The sequence below is a fragment of the Myotis daubentonii genome, chromosome 1 (assembly GCF_963259705.1).
Source record: "Myotis daubentonii chromosome 1, mMyoDau2.1, whole genome shotgun sequence".
Classification (NCBI taxonomy): Eukaryota; Metazoa; Chordata; class Mammalia; order Chiroptera; family Vespertilionidae; genus Myotis; species Myotis daubentonii.
In genome coordinates, this window is record NC_081840.1 from 29,610,728 (window position 1) to 29,635,057 (window position 24,330).

General features: G+C 46.5%; 1 protein-coding gene across 1 annotated transcript in view; it reads right to left on the reverse strand.

The window, feature by feature from the left end:
• Nucleotides 1-24,330, reverse strand: part of FNTB (farnesyltransferase, CAAX box, beta) — a 62,917-nt gene continuing 38,587 nt past the window's right edge. Inside the window, exons 7-12 of the mRNA XM_059693512.1 lie at nucleotides 23,724-23,810; nucleotides 19,968-20,097; nucleotides 16,851-16,983; nucleotides 8,585-8,696; nucleotides 7,572-7,686; nucleotides 1-1,385 (exon numbers count right to left, since the gene is read on the reverse strand). Of these exons, the coding sequence (XP_059549495.1) occupies nucleotides 1,254-1,385; nucleotides 7,572-7,686; nucleotides 8,585-8,696; nucleotides 16,851-16,983; nucleotides 19,968-20,097; nucleotides 23,724-23,810 (709 nt within the window). The 3' untranslated portion in view covers nucleotides 1-1,253. The remainder of the gene's footprint in view (nucleotides 1,386-7,571; nucleotides 7,687-8,584; nucleotides 8,697-16,850; nucleotides 16,984-19,967; nucleotides 20,098-23,723; nucleotides 23,811-24,330) is intronic.

Here is a 24,330-nt window from a genome sequence, read left to right on the forward strand (position 1 = left end):
GAAAATGTTATTCTTTTATTACTTCCAGGAGGTAACACATAGTCCAATATGCCAAAGCAATAGGGAATCAGAGGCAGCAAATGGTCAGAGTTTCTTAGAAGAGCCTCATCTGCCCACCGCCCGTGGCTGCCTACGGGAAAGCCCACAGCGACCTGGAGCTTGCTGTGACCGCAGCACTGGACAGATGACCCAACTCGACACCCCACTGACCAAGAAAGGCTTCCGTGTGAGCAGCAGGGGCCGAACACACCAGGTTTACGCAGCGACTGCCTCAGCAGCAGTCAGCTTGTCCAGCACTTGATTTTATTGCTCTGAGCCTGGAGTGGGCAGGATGTGGAGAAATCCTGAGTCAGAAATTAAGGTGAAAGACTTAGTAGTGTTAACACTCTGGGTGAGAGAAGACAACACTGTCTCTGAGGGAGGCGGGCTGGGGCTCTGGCGGAAAGAGAGGTGGAGACGCGCAGAGTGGCCACGGACTGCAGGCGCTGACTTGAGGTCATCACATGATGGGGTGGAGTGAGGGCATGGGCCCCGGGGCTGCTTCCTCTGGCACAGAGTTGACTTAGAGGTTCATTTTCCACTCGTAACTGGTTTCCCACACCAGGGCTGAAGCAAATCCTGCCCGTGCACCAAGCACCAAGCACCAAGCGTGGCCTTCCAGAGAGGTGTGGCTCAGTTCTCCAGTGTGGAGGAGGGACCCCACTGTTTTCCACTGCAAATGACAGGAGGGAGGAAAGAGCCTTGGCCTTGTTTTTCTGGAAAATTCATTTTGGTGGGACCCAAAGCCCCTCCCTTGGCATGGAGCAGATTTATTCACCCATGGGAGGGCACCTTCCTGGCGACTTCATGGTGCGTGCAAGTGGGAATCGCAGCAGTCGATGCTGTAATACTCATGGATGTCATTCATTTCAATAGGACTGTCCAGGCTGGAGAGCTGGTAGGGAGGGGCTGCTTCCCAGCATGCACTGTTCCCCAACCAACCCTAGCTAGGCCCAAATTGGTTTATATGCTGCATGTGCTGATAGACTTTTGGTTTGTCCGGAGTGAAAAGAATTTTTTTTAAATCATGCCACTGTGTTCTCCAAACCCAGAGCCGTTGGTTTTGTTCTGGTTGACAAAGAAGGGCAATCACAGCTCCAGAGTGGCCAAGGCTTGTGCAGAACAGAATGCAGTATTACCGAGACGTATAAACCTTGGTCTGCACAGGTGAGCACTGACCGCGGTGAACACGGAGACTCGGGATGCTGTGTCCTCTAGTCGGTGGAAGGCTCTGCCGTGGTCTCATCCTCACGCTCCTCAAAGCCTGGGACCGGCTTCTGCAGAAAGTACATGGTGGCCTGGATCACCTTGTCTGGTCCAATGTTGTACACGGGGTGAGTGGGCTGCTGCAAAGAGAAGAACGGATGCTAATTAATCGTCCTTGAAAATCTGACCCATTAAATGCACTTGTAAGAATTTAGCATAAGGCCCCGGCCATGTGTGGCAGTTGGCTGAGTGTCATCCCATGTAGCAAAGGGTTGCCAGTTTGATTCCCGGTAAGGGCACATACCCAGGTTGTGTGTTTGGTCCCTGTTCAGGGTGCATATGGGAGGCAACCGATTGATGTTTCTCTCTCACATCCATGTTTCTCTCTCTCCCTCTTCGTTCCCCTCTCTCTATAAATCAGTAAAAAAAAATTTTTAAATGTATCATAAGTAATCATCAGAGATACACACAGAGATTTATCACACAAAGTCAATGTTCAACAACAGGGTACTGATAAAAACATTTCATGGTACATGGGACACAAAGGAATATTATATAGCCAGTAAGAAACATACTTTCAAATATTTAGTGATATGGGCAACTGCTTATAAATATTAAGTGGGGGAATAGTATACACAATATTACTCCAAACTTACTTTTTGAAAATTTGTTTGTAATTCTGAGTTACAGTATGTGCAACTCAAGGGAAGGATATTTTAGGTACACCACCAAGAAAAATGCCATTTTTTCTGGAAAATGTTTTATAAATCTTTTATGTTTATATTGTAATTTAAAAGGTGCAGTTAAAAAATAAAAATATATAACAATAAAAATGTGTTTGTAGCTGTGATATATATAGACAGGCAAAAATTAGGCATATACCAAAATAGGAAGAGTGATATAGTTATATGATGGTTTTAAATTTTCTTATTTAAACTTTTATATATATTCTAATTAAAATAATGAACATGAATTACATTTATAATAAAGAACCACAACCCTATTTCACAGTAAAGGTGACAGGCCATCTACATTATATAAGGCCAGGGGCCATCATGACCTAAACAACCAGATGGACAACCGATCACCAGGAAGTACATGGAACACCTCTAGGTCCCTCCCCCATGGCCCACAGGCTCTTATCAGCAAGGCTGATGGCCAGTGGGTGGGCGGGGCAGCAGAGGGTGGGCAGGGTGAGGCAGGCACGTTGAGGTCGTTAGCCTCTGGCCAGGGGCTGGGCCGGAGGCCTAACAAACCTCACCACTGCCATGGCAGCTGCAGATCAGGCCCAGAGAGAGGCCCAGAGAGAGAGAGGCAGGGCCTGATCCACAGCTGTGGTGGCTGCTGGTGAGGCCCGGAGAGAGAGAGAGGCCCAGAGAGAGAAGCAGGGCCTGAGATGCTGACTGGCATGGAAACTGACCAATTAGAACCAAATCTGGGTGAACTGCAAGGAGCCAATGGCTGCCAGAGACGGAGCTTTTGACACTGACTGGCATAGAAACCAACCAATCAGAACCTAATCTGGATGAACTGCAAAGGCAGAACCTAAGGTGGGGGCTGAGGAGGGGTTTTAAGGGCAACAGCTGTTTGGTGTAAGGTGTAAGAAAGTGTTTCAATTTTTTAATAACCGATTTGGCAGTATAGTGCATATGGCTGGCTATCAGTCCAAATATAGGGATTATGTATTTTTGTCTGCCAAGAGCATCTCCTCCTGCTGAAAAAGGCTTCCCCCGCATTTAAGCAATCCTATCCTATGTAATCTATCTATACTAATAAAAGGGTAATATGCTAATTAGACCGGGTCAACCAGACATCTTCTGGATGTCCAACTTCCTTCCAACAAAGCCATGGTGGTGGGGGCCAAGGCAAAGGCAGTTAGGGGTGATCAGGCCGGCAGGAGAGGGCAGTTGGGGGCAAGATCAGGCAGGCAGGAGAGGGCAGTTGGGGGCGAGATCAAGCCAGCAGGGGAGGGCAGTTGGGGGTGAGATCAGGCCAGCAGAGGAGGGCAATTGGGGGTGAGATCAGGCCGGCAGGGGAGAGCAGTTAGGGGTGATTAGGCCAGCAGGGGAGAGCAGTTGGAGGCAATCAGGCCAGCAGGGGAGCAATTAGGGGATATCAGGCAGGCAGGCAGAGGTGGTTAGGGGCAATCAGGCAGGCAGGCAGGTGAGCAGTTAGAAAGAAGCCAGCAAAGTCCCAGATTGCGAGAGGGATGTCCAACTGCCGGTTTAGGCCTGATCCCACAGGGGGTCCCCAATTGGAGAGGGTGCAGGCTGAGCTGAGGGACCCTCCTCCCCGCCCCCCCTCCCCCCGCACAAATTTTGTGCACCGGGCCTCTAGTATTTAAATACTTTTGTATTATACTACATCACAGAAACTTTAGGTCTGTGACAGGGCACAAGCCTTGGTCAGTATTAAGGACTTTCTTCCACTCTGAGAGAATGAAGAAGGGGTCATAACTGCAGGAGAGATTTTACAACTTTTAAGAGAATACTATGAGCAAGTTCATGTCAAATGTATAAAACTTCAGATAAAGTGAATAGATTTATAAAAAAATAAATTTTCGCCGAACCGGTTTGGCTCAGTGGATAGAGCATCGGCCTGCGGACTGAAGGGTCCCAGGTTCGATTCCGGTCAAGGGCATGTATCTTGGTTGCGGGCACATCCCCACTGGGGAGCATGCAGGAGGCAACTGATCAATCTCTCTCATCGATGTTTCTAACTCTATATCCCTCTCCCTTCTTCTCTGTAAAAAATCAATAAAATATATTAAAAAAAAAAAAAATAAAAAATAAATTTTCAAAACCAACTTAAGAATTTCTTTAAAACCTATATGAAATAAATCTATAATAACAAGCTTATTCTGCTACCATCATTCCTCACCTCACCTCCCAAAATACAGGCCTAGATGGTTTCTCAGGCAAGTGTTATCAAACCTAGAAGAAACAGAAAATCTCTAACCTATACCAACTTTTTCAAAGACTGAAGAAAGGGGTTGCGGAGAGATAGCCATCTAATTTTATGAGGCTATAATACTATCCTGAAACAAACTGGAAAACAACAACAAAACAAAAATTTAGATCAAGTTTATTAACATACATGCAAAAAGTCCTAAATAAAAATACTAGCCAAAAAACATCAGCAAACTGTGTATGTATTAAACAAACATACACACACACTCATACGCCACTATGACTTACCTGAGAATGTAAGATTAACATCAGAATATTTATTAAGTAAGCATATCATATTAGATTAAAGGAGAAAAAACAGGTGCAGAAAAAGCACTCAATAAAATGTAACCTAAGGAACAAAACAACCTAGCAAACCAGGAATAGAGAGGGACATCCTGAACCTGATATGAAGTATTTACTAGTATCAAAACCCCACAGCAAGCATCCCGCTTCCTGGTGAAATTAGAGAAACCGTCCCAGCACAGTCAGAAGCGAGACAGGAACAGCCTCTATTACTACCTCCAGTAAACTCCCTCGAGGGGTCGTAGCCAACACCAGAAGGCAAGAACAAGAAATAAAATTCTTAAGAATCAGAAAGGAAAGGGCAAAACCTATTTGAAGATGACATTACTCTCTAAACAGGAAATACAAAAGATTCTATAGATAAACTATTACAACTATTAAGAAAGGTTAGCAAGGTTGCTGGATACAAAATTAAAATATCAATATCAATAGCATTTCTATACATTAGTAACAACCAATTACAAAATATAATGGGGAAAAAATATCCCGGTCACAATAGATACAAAAACTATAAACTTCTTAGACATATATCTAACGGGAGATATGCTAGTTCTCCATGGAGAAAATGATAAAAGCCATCGAAGACATGGTTATGTTCACCAACAGGAAGCCTAATGTTGAGACGTCATGCTCTCCCATTAACCTTAAATTCAATGCAATGCCAATAAAAATTCCATTAGATGTTTTTTGTGGAATTTGAGAAGCTGATTCTATATTCACAGGAAGAAGCTAAAATGAAAAAATAGCCAAGACAACTTTAAAGAAAAGGAACAAGGTGGATGTGACGTGCCTACCTGCATTTAAGATTTGCTTAAGACAGTGCAGATAGACAAACAGGCCAAAGGAACCGAACAGTGTCCGGAAACAGTCACCTCACATACAGAAATTGAGCATATGACACACGTAATGCGCATCAGTAGGAAAGGTTATGAACTTCAATAAATGGTGCTGGTCAATTGGTTATCCATATGGAAAAAAGATAACATTATATCCAACCCTCACCACAGACAGAAATGAATCCCAAGAGAATTAAAAATCTAGATGGGAAAAGCAAAAGTTTAAACTGTCTAGAAGGAAATATATTTATGACCTCAGCATTGGAAAAAATTTCTTAGGTAACCACCTACCACCCCCACCACCCCCAAAAAAAGAAACCTCAAAAACCAAAAAGGCAAATAAAATTGTTCCCTTTAAAATTTAAATCATCTATTCAACACAAAACACCAAAAACAAAGTGAACAGGCAAGTCACGAACTGGAAGAGATTCGCCACACACACACCACTGATAAAGGATCAGTGTCAGGAACATACTGACATGCATGAGAGAACTCCTACAAATATGTAAGAAAGGGTAAACAGTTAAAGTTACAAATCAGGAAGGAAAGAATGAGCAAAGGATATGAGCTGGCAGGCAGTTCACAGAAGACATAACAAAAAGAGACATAACATTTGAAAGGATGTTCAACCTCACTGGTAACCAAGGAAATGCAAAACGAAACTATCAAACTGGCAGAGAGGAAGAGCGGGCTGTGGGGCGGCTCAGTGCCCTGTGAGTGTAAAACAGCACAGGCACGTGGGGGGGCCCACTGCCCTCTGTGCAGGTGGGGTGTGGATTTTCTTCACCCCAGCAAGTCTCTCCTAGAAAAACTCTGACATCACAATGTCCACTGTAACACTGTCATTGCAGAAACTGAAACCAACTCGATGTTAACCAACAGGAGACTAGGAAAATACGTTGGGATACATGTATACAGGGGAAGATCGTATAGTCATTAAAATGATTAAACTAGAGCAACACATATGAACACAGAAAAACTCAACAGTAGAACTAAAGGTCAGTGAGAAAAGCAATGCAGAGGAAGTGGCTCAGTAGATCTATATAGATAAAAGCCTAAGCGATCAAACGATGGGTCGACCGGTCGCTATGATGCACACTGACCACCAGGGGGCAGACACTCAACACAGGAGCTGTCCCCTGGTGGTCAGTGCACTCCCACAGCCAACCTCTTGGGGTGGGCCAACCTCCTGCAGCCCACCCTCCCCCAGCCAGCTGGCCCTGATTGCCCCTCCCCCACTGCCAGCCTGCCCTGATCGGCTCCAATCCAGCCAGCCAACCTCGCCACTTCAGCCGGCCAGCTCTGATCACCCTAATAGGGACTGGGTGAGACAGCCCCAATTGGCCGCGACCACCGGCCAGGCCAAGGGACCCCACCCGTGCATGAATTCGTGCACAGGGCCTCTAGTACTGTTATAAAAGTCTGAAAACATACAAGACAACTCTCTCTACATTATTTATGGCATCATACATTTGAAGTAACAGCACAAAAACACCTGCAGGCACGATAAAGGTCAAATATAGGACTGGGTTACGCTGAGAAGGAGGAAGGAAGAAAAATGGAAGATGGTTGCATAGGAGGCAAATATGGGAAAATGTTAAGACTTGAAAAAGCTAGCGGCTGTCACTCTGATTTCATCCATCTACTGGCCATTTGTGCTGCTTCTGTTGGAAACATCTGACAATCCTGCGACCAGGCTGCTCCAGGGCTGGCTGTGGTGGTGAACATCTGCCTGCATGCGGCTGACAGTTCGAGGGCAGCAGACAAAAGCAAATGAAACAAACTGTGAAGAGCACAACAAGGCGCGTGGCAGAGCATTCTGGGCGATCTCATTTCCAGCTGGTGGGCTGGGACGGCTTCCCCGGGAGACACGGCATGCAGCTGAGAGCTCAGGAAACACGTCCAGCCACACCGTGAGGGCCGGGGCAGAACCCCTTGCCTCTGAGAAGCTCCTCGGAGAGGAAACTAGTGATAAATGGCCCAGGTCCCACCTAGACTCTGGGATAGAGGCACAAAACTGGCGCAGATTGGAGCCCCCACCTAGAACCTCGAGTTTGCCTCCAGGTGTGTTCCCTCCACAGCCACGTCCTCCCCAATGGGCTGTCAGCACAGGAGGGTGGTGGCCGCCACCCACCGGCCTCCGCACACGAGACAGGCAGAGCCAGTTCTGCAAGCAGGAGCGCTGCTGCTCTCTGGGTGGCCGTCGTGGGGGCCCTGTGGGGAAGGGGTGCCTTACCAGAGCGTTCTCAGGCACCCCCAGGACCATGTCGTGCAGCATGGCTCCACTGCCGAAGTGCTGGGCTATGGACAGGCCGCTCAGGCAGTAGCAGGTGTGGTAGAAGTCCCGCGACCTGCAAGGACAGGGCAGCTCTGAGCAGGTGCCCCTCCACTCCCCACAGCCCCACCCCCAGCCCCCAGCACAGCCTTTAACAAAGCGACCACAGGCTCAGAGGCCAGGCAGTCCCGCCCTGCCCTCCTCAGCAGCTCCAGGAAGCCCGGCTTCCCCAGCGGCCCTTTGAAAGCCCATCCTCAGCCCTGCCAGGCACAGGCGCTGTCATCCTAGAGTCAGTCCCTCCCGCTGCCTTCCAGAAAGGGGTCCTCTGGGCAGTGCTGGTGCTGAGTTAATATATTTCTCAAAAAACAAACAAAAACACCAAAATGTCTAGAAACAGGCCAAATTTTTCACAATAAATTGCTGAGGACCGGCCTTCAGCTGGGCCTTCCCCTGGATGCTGACAGCAGCAGGGGTGTGTGTGTGGGGGGGGGGGGGGGGGGAGATGGGGAGAGAAAGAGCACATTTGGCAGGTGAGAAGCAAAGGGAACAGAACTTACTTGATTTCCCTTTTTCTTTTATTTGGCACCCAAAGCTATTCTGTAATAGTTGTGATTATATCTGTTTACGATACTCCGGGGTTTTAAAATTCTGTATCCTATTCTATTTAAATCAGTTTGGTTAAAAGAAAAAAAAAAAAGAAGAAGAAAGAAAAGCTACCAACCCAGCGATCTTGTTTGCCTGTCTGGAGAGGGAAGTGCATATAAACTGGGGGGGAGGGTGGGCAGGGGAGGATTGACGGCACTCAAAGGAGGCTCCGGAGTTGGGGTGCTTCTCCCCACGCCACACCAGCAGCTGGATGGAAAGGGAACCCGGGCTTTTGAAGGTGGGCACCTGCTGCTGTCTGGCTCTGAGGAGGCCTGAGGTCCACACCGCTGCCCCCTCCCCAGCCCGCCTCCCGGAGGGCAGGCACTCACTTGCCAGGCTTGTCCAGAAGGCCCCCCGCGGGGCACTGGCAGCACATGAGGATGTACTCCTGCAGCGCCTGCTGATGGAACATCCAGTGGCTCATGCTGAGGGCGGGGTCACCTGCAGGAAGGCAAAGGGTCAGTGTGGCCCGGCCACAGTACCCGTCACTTCTTCACATTTTATTACCCAATGGGAACAGTCAAGGTTTCCTTCGATTCTTCTTGGACTACTGTTGAAATGACAATCTTGGGACACTTGATATCTTCACCCAAGTCCCATAACACGTTCCTTCCCCTGGACCTTGACACGAGTCCAAGAGCAGCAGTGCAGAGTGGCTTTTGCTTTGCTTCAAGTTACCCACTACCTAGGACAGGGGTCCTCAAACTTTTTAAACAGGGGGCCAGTTCACTGTCCCTCAGACCGTTGGAGGGCCGGACTATAGTTTAAAAAAAAACTATGAACAAATTCCTATGCACACTGCACATATCTTATTTTGAAGTAAAAAAACAAAAGGGGAACAAATACAATATTTGTATTTGCATGTGGCCCGCGGGCCGTAGTTTGAGGACCCCTGACCTAGGACGACCGTCTTCAGCCACATCTGTAGCGGATAAAGCTGAGCTGGGAGCTCGGCTTTCCAGGCTGACCTGTTACTGCTCCTGACTTGCCCACTCCTCCTCAGTCTGCGCTTTGAAGGCACTGCCTCTAGCTCAGTGGTTCTCAACCTTGGCTGCACATTACAATCACCTGGGAATCTTTTTTAAAATCCTGATTTCTGGGCCTCATCCTCCGGAAATTCTGTTTCTTTGTTATGGGGTGGGGCCACAACAGGAGTGATAATGTCTGCATGTTCTACTTTTCTAAGCCTGAATTTAACCTATCTCCAAAGGGAATTCTCCAACTTTACTCTTGGCTCAAAAACATTCCTGAGAAGCATTGCTAGGAACTGCCCTCCTGTATCATGTAACATGGTAGCCCGAGGAGAAATGGGCAATTGTGGTAATAATACTAAAGTACTGCGCTTCTTCACTCTGAAGTTCTGTCAGTATGATCAGAGAATTCTGTGGGCCACATGGTAATCAGGTGGGGAGGAGGGACAAATCACCGAGAGATAGATGCGGGTGGAAACATCTACATGGGGTTGATTTTTAAAAAAAATACACATATAGGCCCTGGCTGGCATGGCTCAGTAGGTTGGGCACCAACCCGAGCATCAACATGTTGTGGCCCGGTTGGGGTGCATGTGGGAGGCAACCGATCGATGTTTCTCTCTCACATTGTTCTCGCTCTCTCTAAAATCAGTGAAAAATGTCCTCAAGTGAGGATAAAAAATATAAAGTAAAAATAGCTTAAAAAAATGCACATATAAGGATGTTCATTAAGTCTTTGGTCAATTTTATACTTTGACACCTGGGCTTCAAAGATAGCAAACACTCTGTAAGTGGCAATTGAAAGCCATTTTTTCTTGGTTTTCTATATAGTTATTATACTACCAGTGACCCGGTGCATGGATTCCTGCACATTGAAAAGAAATTAATTAGAAGGTGGCCGGCGGGGCGGGACTGGGTGAGACCGGCTGGATACGCCCTGGAGCCAACCCCCCACGGTCCCTCCCCAGCATCTGCAGAGTGAGAGGGGTCCCTGCAGCAGGTGGGGTCCCTCAGCCTGGCCTGCGGGGATCGGGGCTGAAATTGGCTCTCTAACATCTCCCGAGGGGTCCCGGAGTGCGAGAGGGCGCTCTGCAAAGTTGCTGTCATACAGGGTATGGAGCGCAAATGCAAGTCTGCAGTAAACCAGATTCAGGGTCAACAGTGCCCCAACAACATAACCCACGGCAGAAGGTGGAATCGCATGACCCTGTGAGGAATCATGCTTCTTCCTCTCAGGTTTTGGGGTGCGTCACTCGAGGACCGCTGCTGCCAAGTCAGTGCAGCTTGGCAGCTCCTGCATTGAGCGTCTGCCCCTCGGCGGTCAGTGCGCACCATAACGACCGGTCGGACACTTAGCATATTAGCCTTTTACATCTATAGATTATATCTTAAGTTTCTCATTTAACACTATAGATATAAACTTTCCTGTTCTACTACATAATCTTCAATAACCATCATTCTGAAGAGCTATATAGCATTTCTTTAAGTGGATGCACAAGGTAACTGTATTAATATAGACAGTGGGCCAAAACTTTCATATATATGAGCATAGAATCTTCTATGATAAAAATTTGTCAATGTTATATACTGCAATACAGTAAATGCAGTATATAAGAGAGTGTAAGCAAAATATTTAATTGTGGGACATATATATGTATACTGTATAATACACACACACACACACACACACACACACACACACACACACCTATACATGTTTTCAAATTTCTGAAATGAGCGAGGAAGAGATGAGGCAGCTGGAAAGTGATCACTGTTTCCTGGTTTGAGCACTCAATGTGGTGCAGTGGACATTTGAGGGTCATGTACAAACACCATCCATCTTCAACACCTGAGTCACGCTCGGCCCCTGAGATGCTCACTCTGAAGAGGCACATAGGAACTGAGCCCAGCAGCAGGAGAGAGCTCTGAGGCCCCCCTCAGGCTCGCTCAGCGTAGCGCATGCTCACTGAGTCACTCGCACTCCTTTAATTACTCCCCTGTTTCTTCTTTCCCCACCTATGAGCACAGCTGACTTTGTAGAAGATACAGACATCTATGAAGAGACTTCACCTTATCTCCTTTTCCTTATTTCCAATGTTTTCCAGTTCCTTGCAAAATTACTAAAAAATGCTGCAATACACATCTTTGTGAGGCTTCTCTGTGTTAGAATTACTTTCTTCCAACAGATTCACAGGAGTGGAATTATTCAGGTAAAGGGAATAACATTTTTAAGGCTTTTAATAGATACTGATAAACTGCTCTAAAATTTTAGATAGCCACCAGCAAAATTTAAGACGTTCCTGTACTACCTCCAGCATTGATTACTTAAAAAATTCTCAGTATTTAAAATGTTAAAAAGAAACAGTACCTGATCATGTGTTTTGATTTACATGCCTTTGATTACTAATTAGAGTGAAATTGTCCCATGACTTTTATTTACTAGTTGTATTTCTTTTTGAGAGTGTCCGTTGGTCCTTTGTCTTCTGAGGTCCAAGAATCTATTTTACCAATCTAGCTTTCCATTATATTTATCCTTTGCCTGTATCATATGCTACACATATTTCCCCTTTTGTTTGGTTACATGGGTTTGAAAGAAAGAAAGAAAGAAAGAAAGAAAGAAAGAAAGAAAGAAAGAAAGAAAGAAAGAAAGGAAGAAAGAAAGAAAAATATATATATATATATTACACATATGCTGTAATCACACTGTTGATTTTGCCTTTGTACAGGGATTCTGGGGGGGAGGGGTGATAAAAACTCTAACACTGATTATGGTGATGGCTGCACAACTCTATATATGCACTAAAAACCATTAAATTGTGTGCTTTAAATGGGTGAATTGTATGGCATGTGAATTATGTCTCAAGAAAGCTACTATTTTAAAATGCATATTTATTAAACTTTAGGATAATAGCGTTAAGCATCTGTATAAAATATACCTTTATTTCATATCCTATAAGAAATAAAAGGCTGTTATTATAAGGTAAATGATAACCTTATCACAAAAATTAGAATCTGAAAAGAAAATGCTATGTTTACTGTTGGACAGATTACAGAGTGCTTCGGTTACCTCCCACACGACTGAAGTCTGAGAGCTCCAAGTTCATAACCTTGACAAGCAGCTTCCAGAGAACTTGAATTTGCACACAGCACATGGAATCATCGTGAGATGAAGGGAGATATGATTACAGGGTGACACTGTGCACTGGAGTCAGCTTTTAAATCCTCCATGCCTCTCCCTGAAATTACAGATCCTCCTTATCATGCCATTTTGCATTCCAAAGGTTCCTTTTATCTAAGAAATGAAAAGTTCCTCCAAACAGTAAGTGACAGGTGCGGCCACATGCAGCTCAATTTCACAGGTGGCCAAACACAGGCCCGGGGCATGTCCCCAAGAACAAACAAGCAACGAGGAACCAATCCGGACAGAAACTCACAGAGGAACCAATCCGGACAGAAACTCACAGGCCTGCTGCTTTCTTATTCCTCTACCAATTCCAAATAATTCACTAATTTAGTCAGCATCTGATATTTTTAAGACACTAATAACTCATGCTTCTACTCAAACACTGTCTTCTACACGCATTAGGCATCCACCCCCAGGAGCCACTGACAGCCACTCGCAGAGTCAGGGTCCAGCTTGGGTTCATGTGCTGACCTATGTCGATCCCTGTTTATCTTTTTAGTTAGCAATAGGATCACCGCCTTTTAAATGTGTATTCATCCATCTACTAAAAGTAGCAATGCACACAATAAAAAACAAATGGAGGGGGAGGGGGAGGGCAGAGTATAGTACAGAGAGCAAATTTAAGAAGGAAGTGCTCCCCCCCCACTTTACCCCCCCCCCCCCGCCCACCCCCGTTTCCTCCCCTCTCCCAGAGGCCCCCACTGTTAAAGGGGCTTTGTGCCCAAGTCTAGGAAAGGCTGTGTGGATGCCGGCCTGTGTGCACACGGACTGCTCCAGGCCTGGCCTTTCGCACTTTGGGCTGTGTCCTGGAGAGCTTTCCACACCATTGTATGCAGCACTGCATGGAGGGATCATAATTTATTTAACGGCTGACCTTTTGTTGGGCAGTGGGTTGTTTTCTATTAAAACTCCACTTCAGTACACATCCTTTGCTCATATCACTGCAGGTAAATTCCTGACAGTGCACTTGCAGGGTTCAAATAATTTAAACAGATGCCTCCAAACCACCCTCCAAAAAACGATGCATGCATTTCCACCCCAACTAATAGTACAACCGTGCATTTTCCACACTTTCCCCTACAGAGAGTATCAAGGTTTCTAATCTGTCAATCCGATAGCAAAAACGAATAGTGCCCTACTGTTTCTGTTTGCAGTTTTCTATCGCCTTTGCCTTTTCGTGTGATTGATGGCCATCCGTGGTGGTTACCGAGCAGAGCTCTGACACCTTCGTAGGTGTCAATCGGGGATTTATAAAGCAAATCGCTTACCCTCGATGTATTGTTTCCTCATCTGTAAAATGGGAATAACAATAGTTCCTACTGCAAAAGGTTGTTTTGAGGGCCAAATGAGGAAATCTAGGTGAAAGACTCAGCTCAGTCCCTGGCTGATGGTGAGTGCTTGGTGAGGCTCAGCTGCCAGCAGCAGCAGCAGTTGTAGAAGTAATAATAATATCAGTTCTTCTTTTTCTTTTTTTAACTTTTTTTCCATCACCATTTACCACCCCCCTTTCCCCCTCCTGCCTCCACCCACCCCTCCGCCCACACTGTTGCCTGAGTCCATGAGTTCTTTCTCTGTCCTCTGTCCGTTCTGAACCTGCCTGTTCAGAGCCTGTGCCTGTTTCTCACCTGGGTTGTTTCGCTGTTCCCTGTTGACTCAGATGACTTTCTCAAATTAAAGAAATGAGCCCTTCATTGTTTGTCACAAATATGTTCCCCACCTTGCTACTTGTTTTGTTTATGTAATTTCCCTTCTTTTGTAAAATAACTTCTGTTGGGTTTCTTTATATAAGAAATACAAAGTCATTGTAGAAAAATTGGAAAATAAAAATAAAGAAAGAAAGAAAACAAACATCACCTGCCATTTCACAACCCAGATCCCTCCCATGAATTGTCTGCAGTCAGCTCTCCGCGGAAACTGGAGTTACATGCAGATTGCTCTAAGCCTAGTTCTGATCACAGTCTATTCTAAATAAGTTTCCCCACTGCAACTCCTTTTGACTCCCAACGTCAGCATTTGGCCCACCGTTCAAAACACTTCCCTCTTCCCAGACCCTGCCTGGCCCAAGCCCACTGTTACACGGGCCTTCTCCCAGGCATGAAGGAAGCTGGGAGCACCAAGATTCCCAGGCAAAATTCCCGCGGGCAAAGCTTTGGATGTGACTCGTCCTCCAGAGCTGGTGCTACAATAAACAAAATGTCAGCCGGGGCCCCCCTTGAAGACTTTGGCACGTGGTGCTCCTGTTACAGCTCTCTCCGCATTTTCCTGGCAACTGCAGGGCGACTGCGTCTCGCCCCTGCCAGGGACAGGTTTGTGCAAGGCTGACGGTTTTACCAGGGGCTCGGTCTCACCAGTTCCAATAAAAAGTTCACTAAAACCCCGTGTTATTTCTGGACTCTAGGCGAATTCCCAACCCTCCCCCTGCCCCCCCCGCCCCCCCCCCCCACACACACATACTGTAGTGGTCAGGCCAGAGTCAGGGGATTGGTAGGTCTACGGCCCTGAGACCGGAAGCCCAGGGGCCCCAGGCCAAGCATCTCAGGACAGACCGAGACAGAGCGAATGGGAGGACAGGACAGAGGCCCCGCTTACTTCAATTCAGTCTCAAAAGTGCCGCAACTCAAGTGAAATTAAGAAACTAAAGAAAGGGGCTCCGAAAGAACAGCCAAACAAGGAGAAACGTGTGTACGCGTGCGTTAGGGGTGGGGGCGGGCAGTAGGAAAGACTCTCATCTCCTCCAGCTGAGCAACTGATTGACCTGCCACCAAGTCCCAAGAAAAGCTTCCCCTGGGCCAAGGGGCCTCACCCCAAGAAGAGACCGCACCGGCAGAGAGCCACGGCACCGGCAGAGAGCCACGGCACCGGCAGAGAGCCACGGCACCGGCAGAGAGCCACGGCACCGGCAGAGAGCCTCGGCACCGGCAGAGAGCCTCGGCACCGGCAGAGAGCCACGGCACCGGCAGAGAGCCACGGCACCCGGCAGAGAGCCACGGCACCGGCAGAGAGCCACGGCACCCGGCAGAGAGCCACGGCACCGGCAGAGAGCCACGGCACCGGCAGAGAGCCACGGCACCTGGCAGAGAGCCTCGGCACCCGGCAGAGAGCCACGGCACCCGGCAGAGAGCCACCGCACCCGGCAGAGAGCCACCGCACCCGGCAGAGAGCCACGGCACCGGCAGAGAGCCACGGCACCCGGCAGAGAGCCACGGCACCCGGCAGAGAGCCACGGCACCGGCAGAGAGCCACCGCACCGGCAGAGAGCCACCGCACCCGGCAGAGAGCCACCGCACCCGGCAGAGAGCCACGGCACCGGCAGAGAGCCACCGCACCGGCAGAGAGCCACGGCACCCGGCAGAGAGCCACGGCACCCGGCAGAGAGCCACCGCACCGGCAGAGAGCCACGGCACCCGGCAGAGAGCCACGGCACCCGGCAGAGAGCCTCGGCACCCGGCAGAGAGCCACGGCACCGGCAGAGAGCCACGGCACCCGGCAGAGAGCCACGGCACCGGCAGAGAGCCACGCCTCCCTCTCCCGCTGCTTCCTCAGGGGCCTCCTGCTCTCACACAAAATAGTCGGGAGATAGTTCAGGAGTCAGCAGGCGGCTGAGATTTCAGGAGGTAATCAGGGGAGGCTCCCAGAGGCCTGCTTGCTGTCTAACTGCTTTGGTTTTGCACTCCCAGTGGAGACGCCACAGAAGAACACGGGTCCCTCCACTCCAGCAGTGCCGGTGGGACAAACCTGTGTTTCAGATTCTTCAACATTCTATTTTTTTACTTTTATTATTATTATTATTATTATTATTTTATTTCAGAGAGGAAAGGAGAGGGAGAGATAGAAACATCAATGATGAGAGAGAATCATGGATCAGCTGCCTCCTGCACGTCCCCCACTGAGGATTGAGCCCGCCACCCAGGCATGTGCCCTGACCGGGAATTGAACCGTGATCTCCTGGTTCATAGGTCAACGCTCAACCACTGAGCCACACTGGCCGGGCTCTCCAACATTTAAAAATACGTTTCTGAGGTGGCAAGGATGCAGCCAGACAGACACGGCGGGTCTTTTCTCTGTGTGTTCTGGCTCTCTGCCCCTTTATGCAGTTGCCATGGGCGCAGCATGGGTTTTCGGTTCTGATGTGACGAGTACAGAGAACTGCACTGGAAACTGTGGCTTCACACCCAGCTGAGGTGGCAGTCACCTTGGAACCCAGGACAGGCACCCACCTCCTCTAGGCACAGCCAGTGTGAAGCAGCCATGACCCTAACCACTGGAACCAATTCCTACCCAAGTCTGCAGGTGCATGCCTGAGACGAGGTCCCAGACTGGGTGGGAACTCAGCATCCAGGAGAGACAGAGCTATTTCAACCCCTTGGAAATGCACGCTGGCTCTGTGGCTTGGTGAGCCACCCAGGCCACCACCTCGCCCTCGCCAGCAGCTCGGCTCACCTTGGGCGTGCAGCGCGCGGTGCAGGAGGGGGAGCAGCCCCGCCTGCCAGAAGGAGTAGCAGCTGTCCACCAGCTTGTTGCAGCGGCCCTGAAACCCACCTTCAAACCGCATCTGCCGGCTCGTCACCCATTGCTGAGAAAGAGACAAAGAGGGAGAGGCGGCTGTCAGCTAACGGAGACACCGAGTCCAGCAAGATCAGCTCCAGAGGCCGATCGGGGAGGGAGGGCGCCCGTCTCTTGGCTTCCTGGTGCTCACAGCTCTGGTGCTGTGGCTTCTTACCTCTTTTCCCTCAGACCTCAGACCTCAAGTGGAGCACTTCAGCCCACCCTTTCGAGGCAACCAGCATGGATCTCTGCTTGAGCCTAACACAATGAGCCGCCTTTTTCCAGGTTCAAATGGGTTCCGGTGCTGAGGGGATGAAAAGGCCACGCTGGCTTGAAAGGAGATCTGCAAATGTCTCTTAAATGGGGCTTCGCTAGGACGCTGAAGGCAAGACCACCAGGAACTCATTTCTAATCACGTCCTCTGCTCAGGGAAGTTTATTAAAAGCAGATAAATGGAATTTTGTGCTACATCCCATCGGATGATCTCAAACTGTTCCTGACTTTTACTTGGCTCCTGAGGAAATTCATCCCAGGTCTCTAAGCAAGTCCCTTGCAAGAATGGAAGCAGAAGCCATTAGTCCCAACAGCCGATTATGGCTCTGATGGCTGATGATGGCTGTGTCCAGTCTAGCCTCTCTCCAGGGAACCTGGTTGGCTGACAGAAGAAAATCTTTTACTTTGGACCTGTAAAATGGCTCTTGATGTCACTCAGTGGTCACATGATATTACCATTCCTCGCTTATCTCCAAGCTTTCTAAACACGCTACTACTAAGATCAAGATAGTCACAGGTTGGGGCCCTAGGAACGAGCAGGACCAACTGGCTGAGCAGATAATGGCATTTCCATTTCCCTCCCCGCCCTGCAAGCCGGTTGCAGCCACCAGCCATGGGCTCCACAGCTGCCATGGTAACTGAACGCTGCAGAGTAGGGTATTTCCCTGCACCTAGATTCTTACTAGGCTGAGTTCCCGAAAGCAGCCACACAGAACGCTTGCAGAAAGTGTGTGTGTGGCCCTAGCCGGTTTGGCTCACTGGATAGAGCATCAGCCTGTGGACTGAAGGTTCGATTCTGGCCAAGGGCACATGCCTGGGTTTCCAGCTTGATCCCCAGTAAGGGGCATGCAGGAGGCAACTTATCAATGATTCTCTCTCATCATTGATGTTTCTATCCCTCTCCCTTCCTCTCTAAAATCAATAGAAATATATATTTTTTTAAAAAGTGTGTGTGGCGGGGGAGGGGGGTGCGGAGGGGGGGGAGGGGATTCCAGTCCTCCTTTAAGTTAATGTTAATGGTTGTAGAGTTTAGATGATATCCCTGTTTAAGGCAACATCCACTCAGAAAGCCACAATCCCAAGTTCTTAAAAAAAAGACCAAAAAAAACAAATAAGTAAATTACACTGCAGATGGAGGCACTAGTATATCCCCGGTTGTCTTAAATAAACCAGTGCTTTAGGGATGATGCCATTTAATGAAGAAAAGAGATAACTGGCACTCTCATGGGAAGTCCAGTCTTCATTTTACTTACCCCACAGATTAAGCGTTTTTAAGCCAGACTAAAATTTTTTCCAGTGTCCAAGCCCATGGGTTCATTCTATTGACTATATAAAACCCTTCAGATAGAGGGCCTAGTTCTCCCAAAGCAAATGGGGCGGGGGGGGGGGGGAGGAGAGTAGTTTGGTAAGGACACTAACATTTACTGAGCACCTACTAGGTGCCAGCCTGTTCATATATGTTCACTCCTTTAACCCTCAAGGAACTATTATCTCTCCCTTATAGAGAGGGGGGAGGAGAGCTGAAGCTGAAACAGATTAGACAAGTTTCCCAAGGTCACACGGCCAGGAAGTGGTAGAGGACAGGGCCCAAATCTAGAATATCTGTAACTGAGGCATTTGCTAATTATATTCTTTACTTCTGCCTGGGAGATGGAGGGTCTATGTTTCATGCACCATTAGTCATCCGATTTTAGTGGATTTCAGAGTCTAGTGCACAAAGTTGGCCATTTCAGTATGAACCTTCAAGCCTTTAACAGCCTTCGAAGAGTATGCTTTAGGAGGTCCCTACAGAGGAAGACAAAACGCTGCCGGTCATCTCCCTACAGAGTATGACAGAGAGTCTCCAGGAAGCTCTCGATGGGTCTCACGACAACTTCCACGATAGGAGCCTGACAGACGAACTTGGGGAGAAAAGATGACTGTGAATCGCAGCGGTTTGTGTAAGGTCATGATCAGAGAGTAGACGCTTCCCCAAGACATCTCCTGGGTGGCGGTGGGTGTGTGTGTTTGTGCACAAGGTCTCCAATGATAATTTAACTATAATCTAGTGGCTCCTTGAAGCTGACCGTTTTCTGAGTTCATTCTGAATACTGGTCAGGAGCTTGGAGTCCAGACACAAATGTGTGGGCCGCCTGCTCAATGCCATTACCCAGCTCTGCCCAGCCAATTTAAATTTGGTGACTGAGTGTGCACATAGCGTGGTAGGTAATGAAAGCTTGGCTTCGAGATGCCTGAAAGCTTCTCATAAATTCTTCTTGTGGGATATTCTAAGACTCATGATAGCCCCTAATTTTAAGAGACTGAAGCTACGTTTTTCTTGGAAGTCTGGGGAAGGTACTCTGGCTCATCCCAGATGTCTGAGGGACTCAAGAAAACGCTGGAGTTGGCCTAACGCACCATGTAGAAAGTTCAGAGCAGGCAGATGGGCGGGCAGGCAGAAGGGAGATGAAACTGAGAGCAGCTCTCCACTCCTTCCACTTCCTCAGAGCAGCGTGAGCGCTCTAGCAACTCTATCTAAAGCTTTACATCAAGCATGTCAAACTCAAAGGGCCAAATAAATGAGGCATGCGGCCCTTGGGCCGTGAGTTTGACATACTTGCTTTACAGCACTTCTGGTTCACGAGCTCAAGGCCGGAGCTATCCGCCCTCCCAGAGCCAGGCCTTCCCACAAGCCTGTCTGAGTGGTCACATCACTGGGGCCTGGGGGCCTGGGAGGGAGATGGATCAACAGACACTTACCAATAAGTTCTTCAAGTTTAAGGAACGTTCCTTCTTCAGGATGACCAGTGTGGCCAGGCCACAGAAAGTGTAGCCTCCGTGGGCTTCCATCCCTGGCACCCCACCAATGCCACCTTCCCAATTCTGACACCTGGGAGAAGATTGAGAAAGGAGATTAAGGGGTCAGTGTCAACCAATGAGAGGCCGGGCTGAACGGATGGGCACAAATGTAGGGCCCTGGGAGGCAAAGAATGTGTTCACTCACATTAAGGCATAAACCACAACCATGAATAGAAAGATGTCACCTAATTAGCTTCTGGAAATGCCTCCCCCCACCACCACCAAAAAAAGGAAACTCAGAAATAGTCTACTTATGTAACAAACACAGCACCTCAAAGCATTACTTTTTGGAAAAAAGTTATAAAATTGAAAAATAATTACCAATTCTGGTTATCTCTTAGTACAGCTCTATTGCTAACATTTTTCCTATTTTTCTGTATTTTCAAGAGTTTCTATAGTAAACATGTATACCTTTATAACTACCCAAAATAACTTATTTTTTTCTTTTTATTGTTTTTATTAATTTTTAAAAATCCTCACCCAAGGATATTTTTCCATTGATTTTTAAAGAGAGAGGAAAAGATAGAGAGAAATACTGATCTGAGAGAAACACATCGATTGGCTGCCTCCTGCACGAGCCCAAACCAGGGCCTGGGCTAGGGAGGAGCTTGCAGCCAAGGTACATGCCCTTGACCAGAATCAAACCCAAGCCCCTTTCGTCCACAGGCCGATGCTCTAGCCACTGAGCCAAACCAGTTAGGGCCACAATAACTTATTAATTTATGGTTTCTTATGTATCCAAATTACTCATTTATTATTATTACAATTATTTTAATTTGAGGTTAGACTATATATTAAGAGTATATTTTCTAGGCATTAAAACATGCATAATCTTTGGCCCAGAAATACAGGGTCATTTCTAGTAATTAATCCTATAAAATAAGTGTTTCCAAAGATCAGATTATAAGAATGTTTACTATATTCCCATTCATAACCATAAAATATTAGCGTCAGCACAGGAGCTCAACAGTAAGGGACTAATTATATAAATCCTGGTGTATCTGTACAACAGAATACTACACAGTCATTTCAAAGGTTATAGAAGTACTTGACATATGTAGAATCAGGAAAATATGACATACTTACTCAAAGATACCCTGATATTAAAATTACCAGAGAAGGATTTTGAAGTAGGTATTATAATTATATATTTATTTCAGTGAAGTGAAGAAAAATATACTTGTAATGAATAAAAAATTCCAACTGAGCAACAGAAAGTATAAAAATAACCAAACCCAGGCACTCTAACTCAAAAGCCTATACTCTCAATCCCTAAACTACTCCACTATTGAGTATTACATACCAAGCCCTCAGTAAATGTTGGCTATTTATTATTATCAACTTTTTTACCAATGACACTGGGAGCCAGAAGATAATGGAGCAATACTTAAAAATTCTGAAGGAATACAATTTATAATTTTCAGTTTAGAAATCTCTAACCAAATAAACTACTAATCAAATGTGAGACTAGAATAGATATATGTAAAATCTTACAACATGTATCACCGCCTGGTTGGTGTGGCTCAGTGGTTGAGCATCGGCCTATGAATCAGGAAGTCACAGTTTGAATCCCGGTCAGAGCACATGCCTGGGTTGCGAGCTCATTCCCCAGTGAGGGATGTGCAGGAGGCAGCCAATCAATGATTCCCCTCCCATCATTGATGTTTCTATCTCTCCCTCTCCCTTCCACTCTGAAATCAATAAAAATATTTATTTTAAAAAATGTATCACCATAACCAATGTCACCCCAATAAATTTAATTTAAAACTTTTACAAAATGTGTCACCAATTGCTCTTTTGGAAAGTTTATTGGAGTATGTGCTTCGTTAACATGAGTTAGTAAACCAAGGGAAAGGAGGACAGGGCTTCAACAAGGAGAGGAGTGAAGTGCATTTCATGCTGAAACGAAGCTGGTGGATGCCCGCTGTGTGCAAGCTGAGAACAATCTGTCCAGACAGAAGCAGGAGGGCAGAAGGCTCCAGGTGGGAAAACGAAAACACACACGTGCACACGCGTACACACACACACACACACACACACACACGGGAATGGATACATTATCTTGACTGCATTGAGAGTAATTTGGGGGGATGAATTCATGGTACATACATTTTTCAAAAGAAGTAATGATTCATTCTAAGAAAATAAAAGTTTTACAAAAAAAATAAATAGTATCATAGTACATCATCTGATTTAGCTATAAATTATATTTTCATAGTAATAAGTATTACTTTGATAAAAATAGAAATATTAAAAAAACATACAGTTTGGATATCTTTCTATAATATACATATGTATCTACTATACCTTGTGTTTTCTTTTTTTAAAAAATATATTTTTATTGATTTCAGAGAGGAAGGGAGAAGGAGAGATAGAAACATCAATGATGAGAGAGAATCATTGATCAGTTGCCTCCTGCACGCCCCTTGCAACCTAGGCATGTGCCCTTGACCAGAATCAACCAGGACCCTTCAGTCCACAGGCACTGAGCCAAACTGGCTAGGGTTTGTTTTCTATTTTTTAATGATGAAATATTTGAAGCATCCAGGAAAGTATAGGAAATAATATATGGAACATACGTGTATCTAATACCTACCTTTAATTTACCCATGTACATTTCAGAGTTTTAAAAAAATATTTTAAAGAAATAAACAATTAGATATAGTTGAAGTCTTCCGTGGAGATGTGTAGACCTCCCTGACCTCATTTCCTTTACTCTCTCCCCAAATGTAACCACTATCCTGAATTTGCTGTTTAACTTTCCCATGCATGTGGGGTTTTTTTAATAACTTTTTAAAAAGATGTTTAAATTTATTATTTTTTTTAGAGAGGAAGGGGGAGGGATAGAGGAACATCGATGTGAGAGCGAAATTTTGATCAGCTGCCTCCTCCAAGCCCCCTACTCAGAAGCCCTCAACCCAGGCATGTGCCCTGACCGGGAATCAAACTAGCAACCTTTCAATGCATGGAACGACGCCCATCCAACTAAGCCACACCGGCCAGGGCTCCCATGCATGTTTTTACATTATTGCATGTGATTCTCCCCATAAACAATATAGAATTGTTTTGCATATTTTAAAATTTTAATATCCTGATTGGCATGTTTTAACATCCTCCCCCCTTTTTTACTCAACAGTTTTTGAGATTTGTCCACACTGATACATGCAGCTCTCGTTCATTCATTTTGACGGCTATATTATATTCCAATGTGCCTGTACAAAAATTACTTCTCCATCTCGTACTTACGACCATTTAGCCTGTTTCCAGCTTTTTGCTGTTATAAACAAGACCTATGTTTGTCTCTTTCATGCATCTGAGTGAGAGTCTCTGCGGGAGTAGAATCATTAGGTCATCAGCAAGGGCTACTTTGAGATATTACCAAATTGCTTTCCAACTGGATAAACCCATTTGAACTCCCACCATTACTGTCTAACCAAGTTTTTGATCTTTGCCAATCTAAACTGGAATACAACATCAAAGAAATTTGGGGGGAAAAGAAAACTTTTAAGGTAATTTTAAAATGCACAATGCTACAACCCTAATGAATCTCTTGTAATTTTACTCTTCCTTCCAATCTTTTTTCATTGCCTTTAGTTTTCAGAAGTCCTTTGACCACCTGCTGTCTAAGGGGCCAGGACAAATCCCAGCTTCTCTCACCTTGCTATCCATTCAGCAGTGCCTGCAAAGAGGTCTGGAGTGATGATGTTGGTCAGGGAGGCCACGGAGGCGGCACAGTACGCACTTCTGCAAGGACAGAAATAGAGGGGGAAGCGTTAAGCTTTGTGGAAGAGCCTAAATAAGGCTCCCTGAACTTCTTGGGCAGATTGTTCTCTTTGCCTGGTAAGCTGTAATCACCTCCTGTCCTCACCCTTGGCACAGGGTCAGTCCTCCTGGGTCTCCAGCTGAGAGGTTTGACATTCTGTTTGGATAGAGTTGCTCACAGCATGGCTCCCGTGAAAGAACATGACATTCTATTCTCCCGACCTCCACATGGTCAACTCGACATCAGAGGAAATAACAGCCATCTCAACTCATGTCAAAAGTGAATTTTGCTCCAAAATTCCCTGGTGTCATTCAGGCATTCCTGATATGCTCACTCATTCAGATGTCAGTATTGTTTTAGAGCCAGGATTTCCGTCTGTTTGTGGCATGGACACGTTAAAGCTCAACTGTATTTTTTTCTGCAACGAACACATTGCAATGCAGGCCACCAGACCTTGGTGGCTGCTTAGATTAGAGAGGAATGGATGGGCCCACTCAGATA